Below are 12146 nucleotides of genomic sequence, written 5' to 3'. Positions count from 1 at the left end.
CCCGCTAAGGCAGCGTATCCTTTTCTTCATTTCTGTGGCAGAGTATCAACGGGCCTTCGCAGGCATCCACGAATCATGCCACAAACTCCCACCACCACCGCCTTTTAGCATGCTTGCGTTATGCAGAAGCGATCACTCCAAGATGTCAGAGTTCACCCTCCATCCAACTCCCTTCAGTCATACGGCTGGAGGAGCCTTTGCAGGGACGGCGTCCTTTCTCTCCACCCACCCGTACTATTTGGGGGTGGGGGTGGGGAAGAGGAATTCCTCGACACGCAGCTTCAGAAACAGACAAATCTGTTAAAATGGAAAGGGGTGTATTTTCTCTCTCTATCAATCAGTTCTGAACAAGTGGCCTAGTGGCACAGCTGTGGGGGCATTTCATGCTGCGTCCTGTATTATATCCCCCTCGGGACAGTTCCTCCCTGCAGTTAACAGACCAAGCGACAGAAGTCAGAGCCTCCCCCTAAAAGGGGCGACTCCAGCAGCAGGGCGAGCTCAGAACCGGTTTAGGCCCAAGCAGCCATGCCAGCCCCTTGGACTTGAACATCGAAGGGCCAAGGCCACGAACAAGGAAGAGCCAGGCAGGATTCTGGCTGCTTTACGTTTCACACATTGAAAACCTAAGCTCAGCGAGCTCTGCTTATCCTCATGGTTTCTTCTTTGAGTGTCCCATCACTGGGCCACCCATGATTACATGTCTGGGCAAAGACGGAGGGACGGAGGATTTGGGCGTGGAACAAGCAGGGCCCACTGCACGGGCTGACAACGCCTCAACATACATATCCAACTGCATTGAGCTTGACAGCGTTAAGATGCAGATGCACCCATGCCGGCAAGGCGGCCAGCTGCCTTTGGAAAGCCCCACGGTGAGAAGCAACAGGAGCGGCAAAAGGAGCCCAGCGTACTCCAAAGAGACCAGGGATTTAAGCCCCGGAGCCAAGAAAGCGGCAAACAGAGTCCTTCCCGCTCTGCCCGATCACCTGAATTAGCTCATCCCATTTCTGAGGGGAAAGGGGTGCTTTGCTGGCATTGCTTTGCCACTGCAAAGCAGCTGCGAACCTGAGGAGGTCCCTGTGCCACGCAGAGGCAGCCAGGCTGCTGTTTAGCCACTTCGTCCTTTTGCTGGATTTGGCCTCTTTGCCGGCAGATGAACGACTTTTACCAGCGGCACGCAAGACATGCACGACCGCTGGCCAACTACAGCTGAGCGAACCCTAACGAGTTAAAATTAAATGTTGCAGTTGGCTCACGAGCCCAACTCCCCCCACCCCTCTTCAGCTAATCTGTCACTTAATGAAGAAAAGCGCCCGGCGTAGGACAGCCAGAGCGAGCTGCCGGCTCACTTTCAGCGAGCTGATTAAGGATGTTCAACCAACAGCAGCCGGCAGACCTCTCCGACAAAAATAAATAGACTGTATGCAAATGTGTTTGTCACTCTGACAGCACATCTCAATTAAGGCATCTCGCTGGAGGTGGTGGGCTGCAAAGCTGCCGAAGCCACAGCAAGCGAACCTGCGCTGCTGATACGGAGAGCTTGACCCTCCTCGGCACGCAGGCGCTCCTTGAAGAAGGGACCCGGTTCCACACACGCTGCACCTTGCGAGGATATGAGCACCTCTGATTCGTCCCCCCCCCTCGTTCGGGGGGATGCGCGAACAATGCAAATTTCACCTGGATTTTCTTTCCTTTTACTTCTCCATATGAAGATGTTAGAAGTGGGCACAAATCCCTCCCTTCAATCTCCATTATTTTAAAAACAAACACAACTAGTCCGCTAATCTTTCTTTTCCTACAACAGTGCTTTGAGAGCCTCTAGTTTCATAGAATCATAGAATAGCAGAATTGGAAAGGGCCTACGAGGCCATCGAGTCCAACCCCCTGCTCAATGCAGGAATCCACCCTACAGCATCCCTGACAGAGGGTTGTCCAGCTGCCTCTTGAAGGCCTCTAGTGTGGGAGAGCCCACAACCTCACCAGGCAACTGAGTCCATTGCCGTACTGCTCTAACAGTCAGGAAGTTTAAATATCTCCAAATCGAGGACTGGCCAGGAATGTCACAAATCTGGAGAAATGTTTGGTGGAAGGCAACGTTTGCAATGTGAAGACAGCCGTTAGCATCTTTCCTTGAAGACGGAGCTTCACCCCGGCCAGTGGATCAACGAAAGGTTATAGACACTGAAAAACCCGACTCATAACAAGAGGAAAACCGCGTGAGTTCCAAGGGGCCCACCCCCTCTCGCTTTTTGCCTTAGCAATCCACCTTCGCAGAAGCCCACAGACTTTCTGCACTTCATGTAAATCTTCTGTGGAGAAGTTCCCTGATATAAAATGGCTTTGCTTGGTATTCCAACTTTTTTTTTAATTTGTAGATGGATGGAGAAGAGGAAATATAACAGCTGCTATTGGCATGCGAGCCCTAAAGCCTGTTAATTGTAAATGAAGAATAAGTGAATGGCGTCGGGGTGCAGGTGGGGAGATGAATTCTTGCAACCCAAGAGTTGCTGTTCTTGAACGCATGCAAAAAGAAATAAGAAATGGAGTAGCGATAGGGGCGATCACATGGATTTCATTGGGAAAGACTGAAAAGAGGGAGGTTTAGAGGAAAGGAGCCAATCAGAGGAAGGAAGGCCCACGAATGATTGTGTCCCGTGCATCTGAAGATATGAGGCTAAATCTGTATGTTTCTGAGCCCAATTCAAGGTGCTGGTTTTAACCTATAAAGCTGTACACAGCTTGGGACCACAATACCTGATGGATGCCTCTCCCGACATGAACCTACCCGTACACTATGCTCAGCATCGAAGGTCCTGCTCCGGGTGCCTACTCTGAGGGAAGCTCAGAAGACAGCAGCAAGGGAGAGGGCCTTCTTAGTGGTGGCACCCCCAATTATGGAATGATCTCCCCGACAAGGCCCGCCTGGCACCAATATTGCCATCTTTTCGGCACCAGGTCAAGACTTTTCTCTTCTCCCAAGCATTTAACAGCATATGTTGAGTTTTAATCGACCCCAGATCTATCTTTAAGTCTGGCTGGGACTCAAAGTTGCTTTTAAATAGATGTTGTCTGTTTTTTTATGGTTTAAAATTTTGTATATGGATTTTTTTGATGTTTTAAACTTTTGTAAACCGCCCAGAGAGCTTTGGTTATGGGGCGGTATAGAAATGTAAATCATCATCATCATAACCATCATCCTATGTGTGCACTGAAATACTGCATACCAGCGCTTTTGGGGGAAAGTGACACATTTAGAAAATATTACGGATAATACAACTTCTAATATTACCATGAATCAGAATCACTTCTACTTCACTGTCAATCAAGAAATCCGTTGTTAATTCACCTCTGCCCTTAAATATTTGAACTCCACAGACCAGACAGTAAGATGAAGAATTAAGATTAAAAATTAGTGTTGACAAACTGTGTGACGAAGGAAGAAGCACCTCTCACACTCTGCTCCCTTTCCTTCCCCTGGCAAAAGTAGCGGGCTGGAAAGTTGATTTCAATAGTTTAGCAGAACATTTCTTTTAATTATTAGCCACTCCAAATCTTGGCTGTTTTTCACAAATATATTGCCAGAGCCATAATAAAAATAACCAGCCTGCAGAGCACCAGAGTCAATACGGAAATATGGAGCACGCTATTAAAGAGCCATTAATTGATTTTCCAACCTCCGTTCATTGCTTTTTCTGTTCAAAGTGTGCCAAGGTGCTTATTATAATAGGGGCGCGCGCTGCTGACACTAATGATTGGGCTAGATAACAGAAGACACCTTAACTTAAATGGAGTCATGCCCCCCTCCCCCCCCCCACTGGTAATGGAACTGGAAGGACGTTTCTCCCTTCTGAGATGACACACGGCATTAAGAGATGCAGAGGGAGATCTATAAAATCCTCAAATACACCTTGTGCGCAAAAGATACTCCAGCCTCTGGAGGCAGCCTGGTGCAGCCCCCAACACTACCACGTGCCACGCGCCTCCAGATTTGGGTGTCGTTTTGGTGGTGTGCAAAGACGCTGGTGGCGTGCGCAGCAACCCTTTCACACAACACAGGCTGCACGCGAAGTGATTAGGGCTGAGATAATTCCGGCTTGTTTGCGCACAACCCACACAGCTGCTTGGTTTTCAAGGGGCCACAACGTGACACTGGAGATCAGGCATGGATCTGCCCACAGTGAAGTGGAAACCCTTAAAGGGAGGCACCCACTGCAGGCACAAGCGTCCTCTCCCAAAAGCAATGCCCCAGAGCCACTCCTCTACGTACCTGTCCAAAGTGCACAGTGATTGGCCGCCTATCCTCTCGGGGCTTCGGGTCTCTCTTTTCAGCCAGGGGGGAAGGAGCTCCCCGCGGTACGGAGTCTTCTGGCACTGTGGAGCAGCCATTCTCGGCGATGTCCTGCATGGTAGGAAAAGGTGAACTGCATGGCCAGGAACACTCTTGACTAAGGGTGAGGGGCAGAAAGGAGGTGCTTGGGGATAAAGCTGACTGAACATTTTTGATGTTAGGAATGGTAACGGCAACACAAAAAGGCGTAGATAAAAGAAATAATTAGCATACAAGCAGTTGCCACGCTCTGTTCCATCACAACTTAAATGCAGAAATCAAATGACATGCCACAGAACACATAAATGCTACAAAATTCCAAATTCAGCTGAAGACAGAAAGATAAAAAAAAAACCAAACACAATGGCACAAAATCTGAGCACAAAACAAGGCTGACTTTAGCACTGTGAAGAAAACTCCACAAAAGGCTAGCTGGGCAAAAGCCAAACCAGTTAGTTTGTGGAATGTGGCGCTGAAGCCAAGCCAAGAGAGAGACAGTCTGGTGCTGTACTGTTGGACTAAGGGGTGAGACCCACATTCAAATCCACATGCAGCTGTGAAGCTCATTGGGTGAGTCGCTGTACACTGCCCAGGGAGCTTCAGCTTATGGGCAGTATAAAAATGTAATAAATAAATAAAATTGCATCTCCACCTAACCTACATTAAAGGCCAACTGTGGGCTCATGTGCACCACCTGGAGCCCCTTGGAGGAAATGTCATGGAATTAAATTTAATGGTCCAAGCAGATTTGGACTGCTACCTGGATAATGGACTACACATGGAAAGCAGGAACAAACAGGGAGGGCCGCTTTGGAGGTGTCTACCAGCAGGTAATTCTAGGCAGCTCAACAACAGCTATGGAAGAGGGAGGCTTCCTAGTGAGGCCTCTTAAACTTCAGTTGGACACGGTCTGCTTCACATCTAATGACAACCCAGAGTAGGAGTTGAGAATGGGCCATTGTTGAATTGCGGGTTGACGAACAAGTCAAGAAGAGAACCCAGTTTGTTCTTGGGCTGTGGATTCTGGGTTGTTTGTGGTTAACAATCCACAGTTAAACCATCACATGTAATGACAGCCCATGATTCAATTCAATGACAACCCATACTCTGGGTTGTTGTTACATGTGAACCAGATGATTACATGGGAACACGGGGATGAAGTGTCAAGGCCAAGGCCCTTAGTCCCTGTGGTGAGCCAGTATGCCATTGGAGAGCCAGAACATCTCGTTGCTAGATATTTTATATTTAATTAATATAAGTATTTGTTTGTAATACTTATATGCCACTTAATATACTAACATCTCTAAGTGGTTTATTAAACTACCTACACAGTACAATATAAAAACAATATAAAAATAATAATTAAAAATGTATAATAGGAACAATTAAATAGTAAAACAGAGCAGTGTCATGTGATATGTGACTTCATTATAGAAAGCCACCCCCACTAAGAATGGAGACTTCTCTACTGGGCTGCTCTCTGACAGCAGTGCTCTTCCAAGAATGCAATCTGTTAAGAAGTTCAGTGCTTGATGGCAACCCTAACCCTTGCCGAATATGATGAAAAAGGGAAAACTTTTTTTAAAAAGAAAAGACAACGCTTCATTCTAACTTTTATCCAAAGCTGGTTGAAAACCATATCAAAATGTCCTCCAAATCCAATCTACTGAAGATTCTTGAACTTGGGAACAAATACAGCAGCATTGTACTTGGACAGACCACTGGACCATCTAGCCCTGCATGTCTACTCTCCGTGGCAGTGACTCTCCAGAGGGATTTCCCCTCATTGCCTGCCACCTTATCTTTTTTAGTGGAGATGCCACAGAATGAGGCTGTGACCTTCTGCGTGCCAATCTTACGGTCTACCACTCAGCTGTGATCTCTTGAGGCCTTTATTTTGGAAGCCATTTTGGATCTGGTGTGCAACTGTAATACAAAACAGCCCACCACCCCAAATTTGAAACAACGCAACGTATTCAGGATGTTCTGCTACTGTTCCCGTCTTTCAGGATCCACCCCCACCCCCAAAAAAGCTACAATTTAAGCTCTGCAATGTACAAATGTATTTAAGTGTAATTGATCAATTCGCTAAAAGCCAAAGGGTTAAGAAATTTAAAAGATACTTTAATTGGTTGCTAGGATGGAACTGTGTGGTCTCCAAGCCGCCAGCTTTTGGCCTTTAAGAAAACTCAAGTGAACCACTGGGCTGTGTGTGTGTGTGCGTGTGTGCGCACACCATGTAATGAAAACATGTTGGATGAGGCAAGATTGAGATTCAGACACAGCAGAGACAAGCGGGCAGGATCTCCTAGAAGATCAGAGAAGATGGAAAGACTGGGACAATCAGTGGTGGAACAAAGGCCTACAGCACAGAGAGCCTCACCCTTAAACCTCATTGCAACAATGTCAAGGAAATAATGCTTGGTAAATAGAGAGAGAGCGCTGCATGCACACGTGACCCTGAGGCCAGCTGCTTTGATGGACTGACCTTTGACATGCCCCCTCAAGTTCTACTCTTGCTCAAACACTATAATGAGACATGTAAGCTGATAGCCAATTAGAAACTATTCTTTTGGACACAGGATGACCCAACGCGCTCAGGTCAAATGAAACAAAGGATGGATGGACCTTATGAAGGGCTTTGTCTGCTCCAGACAGAAAAACAAGAGACCTTTCAGATCCATCTGATAGAGCCACGGCCCGCCAAGATAGGCAAGAAATGTGGAAGAAGAAATTAAGAACTTGTTAAAGAGAAGCCCCTAGATGGAAACTTTGTATGAATGGTACAATACCAATGTGTCTTTGCAGAACACTTCAAAGTGGGACATCAAAGTGGCAAGAGCCACAGATGTGAGAGATACAACTTTGTTAGAGAGATGGATGCCACATCTGGCAGGAGAGATGGACGCCACCAACCAAGGGGGAAGGACCTTGGTTGGTGGAGGCAGCAGCCCTCGTAACTGTGCAGCTTTTGAGATGGACTTCAAAGCACACAAACCCAAGATACAACGCAAAGGACAGACAGACAGACTGGCCTGGTGGGAGATGAAGAATTCTGTGAGGTCCTTTTACAAATCTCTGGAGTATTTTTTTCCAGAGATTGGCACCGCATGAGAAGGGCCAAGGTGAAAGAGCAGCAGGTCACCAACCTCTGTGACCCTTCTCATGTTAACTTCTGAAAATCCTAATGGGTGTTCTTCTTTGGGCTACGTGTCTGATGTCAATTCCATTCCCCAGATAACTTAAAAGACACATCTTCCACCCACAGAGGAACTGTAAGGAACTAAGCAACAAGATCACAAGTCGGTTTAAAAAGGTGACCATTGCATCCGGAGACACTGATAGGCGATGGGTTTTTCCTCCTATAAAAATGATTTTTTTTCCACCCAGTGGATGAGACTAAATTTGGGAATGGGAGGATGGAAGTGTGAGGGGTGGAGAAGTGTCCAACACTAACTTCCAATGAGCAAGAACGGACTGAGATTTGTGCATTGTAACGCAAGAGCTGGAGTGAAAAGCGGCTCTTGAAGAGAGGGAAAAGGGAAAAGGCATCAATGAAGGAGGGAAAATGACACTGGAGCAGAAGGAAGTTCTGGTGTTGGAGCTTCTGAAGAGCCCCAGCAGTTTCCCAAGTTTTCACAGCAGGCTACTTCAACCCATGCTGGAAGAACAGCTGCTCGGTAACGACGCACGCGCTTAAAACACAAGGAACAACCACCCTGCTTGTGGGTCCCCTGGTCAACAGCTGGTTGGCCATTGTGTGTACCGAGTGCTGGACAAGATGGATCCTCGGTCTGATCCCGCATCAGGGCTCTTATTAGGTTCTTATGGGCAGACTTGACTGGGTCAAATTTCCTTTCCGTTGAGGCTCCTCTTCCTGAGCAAAACACCACACTCACCAACGCAAGCTACAATTTTGAACCTGAAACATCTATGGGAAGAAGTCGGGCAGAGAAAAATTAACCCTCTGGGGGTGGGGAGACAAAACACACTTAAAATGTTTGTTCCTACGTGGAATCCTTGCTCTGATTTACAGATAAAAGTTGAACATCAACTTCCTAACTGCCAATCTAGCAATAATAATAATAATAATAATAATAATAATAATAATAATAATAATAATAATTTATTACCCGCCTCTCCCTCTGGATCGAGGTGGGAAACAACATAAAATACAAAATATTATAAAATACATAAAACTAATTAAAACATATAAAAACTAATACATTATTAGAACTGGCTACCTACAAAACACTGCAGTGTTGCCCTCTATGGATAAGTATCTGTCCAGAATACTGAAGGCAATAGCTGGCACTCCCCTCCACTCTGGTGTGGTGTGGGGGCCTCAGGAAGGAAGAATTAGTGGCCCGGTTAGACCAATACAATTCTGTACCATTGCTGTTTCTCCCTGCCAGGTCCTTGATTTAGGAGAACTGGGTCTATCTTCCCCCCGGTTTGCCAGGATTGTAGTGAGAGCTGGGCTAGACCATGGGACAGGAGACGCCTTTTTCTGGGAGGACCCTGGTCAGGATTTCCCCGGCCATATCACAAATCGTGCATATTGGCCAAGATTAGAAACTTCTCTTGGACATGTCAGCTGTGCCCAGCTATGTACACATTTTCCCAAGGAATATCTGCTCATCAACACATTGATTCAAGATAGAACAAGCCCCACCCATTGCACCGGGTCATTAGAAGGCCTCCTGAAAATATAAGGTTGGAAGGCGCTGCAAAGGGGCAGAAGCTCAAAGTCATAGCTGTCATAGCAAGTGAATTAGCAGCCTCGTTTACAACTGGCCCGATTGCCTTCCCTTCACAGAGCTCCGAATCGCAACCAGGCGTCCACCCCTTCTCCCCAAGCTGATGGGAGTTGGGTTTCAAAGGAGGCAGCACAAGGGGAAGGCTTGACATGGCCCACCGTCTTCCATCTGCGGAACGGGGCGAACCGGCTGCCTTTCACTTTTATAAAAAGTGTCACTGGGTATAAAACGAAGCTGCCGCGCCGCTCTCTGTTAACGATCATTTGCTCTCAGTCGTAAGGAGGCCGTGCAAATGATAGCAGATGCTTTTAAAACCCCAGACCACAAATGAAGAAGGGATGGGAAGGAGCCCCATTCAATCTCGGCGATCATATTAGAGGAGGACCTTACATACGCCAGGCTGACCTCTCCGGAGGTCAACCCGGCATTTCCCATTTGCAATTCAAACCCAGAGCTGGAGCAGACCAAGGGCAAAAGCGGGCTCTTGATTATATTTGAGAGGTCATCATTGCTATGCACAGCCCGAGAAAGCCGCTTCCCTGACTTCGGCACATTTTAAAATTTCTCCCATTGTCGTACAGAAAAGCCGCTTCTATTTGGCAACTGAGACCGCAAAGGTGAGGCTTCAGGTTTGGTTCCTTTCTGGCAAAAGCTGGGGGACTTTTCATGTTAATACGGAGACATATACAGAGGGGTAGCAAGGTCAGATACAGGGCAGCAGCCTCAAATTAGTCAGCCAGAAGATGGGGGAACACCACCCAGGTCTTGGGGGCTGGGGAAAAGGCTCCCTTCCTATATTCTCTCTCTCTCCCTCCCTCTCGCACACAGGCAGAATTCCACTTACAAAAGTAAAACCTGTCATTAGCGAATGAAACCAAAGGCGATATCTGCAGAAGCCAAATGGAAAATGGCTCAGGCTGGGCTAATGGATCTGTCAACAGCCCCGGCTCAAAGGTGTTCCCGGAAAATAGAGAGCTGACTGGAGGAGACCTTGCTATTCGTCTCACCTTGAATATGGTAAAAACCTCTCGCGCTAACATTACTTCTTCACCGTGTTGCGCTTGACAGAGCGAACAGGAGAGAAAAGAGACGCGCGAGCCGGAGGAGGGCCACGAATCCAGCCCAGAGTACCTGAGAGGAGATGTGGAGGGTTTTCTTCCCCCTTTCAATAAAAATCACCGGGCTGCGAAGTCCTTTCAACGGCTGTTGAAGAGGCTAAGAAAAATATCACGCTGGGTGAGGAAGTAGAAGGGGACGGGCATTTTGGACTCTGTTGACTCCATTGTAATTGTTGGGGGAGGTTCAGAAGAACGGACACAATGGAGGCCCAACTTTAAGGCAAAAAGAAGAGGGAACGGTGGGGATAGAAATGAAGACAACTGGGTCACAACACCATTGTGACTTTGGTGTATGTGGTGCTGGCCAGCCTCTATGCTGAACAAGTGGGATATTTGTCCCTGCTGCTGGTCCTGAAGGGAGTGGGAGAAGTCAGTGGCTGGGGATGTATGAAATATGGGATGATGATGATGATGATGATGATGATGATGATGATGATGGCACCTCTAAATCTAAGGGGGCAGCCTGGGGCGGGGCAGGCTACAGGCACAATGCTGTCCTCAGCTGGATGCTCTGGACGTGCTTCCCAAGGAAGTGGGGGAAGCTAGGCAGAGAAAGCTCACTTATTTCACTGTTGGGAGAGTCAGATGAGCATTCACACATTCAAGATACACTTTGGCCCGCATCCAGGCACATGTCCTGTTTCCCCTTGAAAACATCCACGCTTTCGCACACACAGCCTAAGGCAGCACGGGACAGGGTGAGAGTTCGTTACTTTTGGCTAGAATAGGCGGTGAGTGACGGTTTGTCCCAACCTCACATTATCTGATGTGCCAGTGGGAGATGGGCTCAGAGGGGCAGGAAATGGGTGGGCGATCCAGGGGTGTGCAAGCCACGCCTCGTAGGTCTCACTTAGAGCTCTCTGTAACCTCTCTGTCACACGCGACTAGTGGCAACCCTTCTCATCAGGGAGAGATGGCATTCCATCACCTCTGCTGAGACGCCAACGCTCTTTGGGCCGCCTCGCTCCACCGTCATCTAGCAGCAGCCATTCCATCAGGCAACCTTTAACCGCTTCTATCCCAGCTGGTCAGGATAAAAACTGGAACCTTAAGAATTGGTGCCTGAGGGTTTTTCCTCCCTCTCCCTCCCTTCATCCTTTTAGATTGTCAGCTTGATGGAAAGGTTTGGCTTATTACTGATCTTTGTAAGCCTTTTTGGCTAAAGAGCAAGGTGAACATGCTTTAATTAACGAATACCAAGGAATAATAATGAGCGTTACTCATCACTCTGAGAATATAGTATCCTCCTCTTATTTTTTTATTCTCCCTACCTGCCCCTTTAGACACTGTGTTTTGTGCAACACCAAAGGTTGTTTCCAACATGCTGAGAAAAGCTGGTTTTATAGGGGACAAGGCATCACTTGCTGTGTAGGAACAACAGAGTTTCTAAGAGGTGCTTCACCCAATTTTCTACCTGAAAGGTGTTTCCACATAGAAAAAGGCACGTCTATATGTCACACGCAAAGTGTGGGATGTAAGTTGGCCATCACACTTGTGCACCTTTTGCTGCATGGATACACAGAACAGGTACGTGTGCAGTCTTCACGTAGGACAATCCACGTGAAACTTCTGTGCTTTTTTCTGCACAAAACCACGTCCTGTGGGGTGAGTTGTAACAGCTGAAGTGGCCCAGAGACACTCAACTTTCCACACAGGAGAGAAATGGAAAAAGGAACATTTACGTGGTTCCCCATGAGCAAGAGGCAGGCCACCTCCACTGACTTTGCCTTATCTCAATTTTCTTTTTCTTTTTTGGGTACCAGGGACACAAATCCCACATCAGACCTTAATGTATTTGGTTTTTGTCTGTGAATATTTATAACAGTGGGGAAAATCCAGGACAGCTGGTAATGCATTTTGAAGTGTGTTAACAACACAGCACCAAACAACTCTCCATTGATCACATAATGCCTTTTTTTCTGGCCAAGTATTTCGTTTTTTTGT

The 12146-nt window shown here is 47.2% G+C and overlaps 1 protein-coding gene across 4 annotated transcripts in view; it reads right to left on the bottom strand.

The window, feature by feature from the left end:
• Positions 1-12146, bottom strand: part of DENND1A (DENN domain containing 1A) — a 297718-nt gene that overhangs the window by 31167 nt on the left and 254405 nt on the right. For all 4 annotated transcript variants that reach the window (XM_063144890.1, XM_063144892.1, XM_063144891.1 and 1 more), the window contains exon 19: positions 4265-4396. In XM_063144890.1, the coding sequence (XP_063000960.1) occupies positions 4265-4396 (132 nt within the window). The remainder of the gene's footprint in view (positions 1-4264; positions 4397-12146) is intronic.

This window comes from Elgaria multicarinata, chromosome 19 (genome assembly GCF_023053635.1).
Source record: "Elgaria multicarinata webbii isolate HBS135686 ecotype San Diego chromosome 19, rElgMul1.1.pri, whole genome shotgun sequence".
NCBI lineage: Eukaryota > Metazoa > Chordata > Lepidosauria > Squamata > Anguidae > Elgaria > Elgaria multicarinata.
This window is presented reverse-complemented; position numbering and strand designations above follow the sequence as displayed.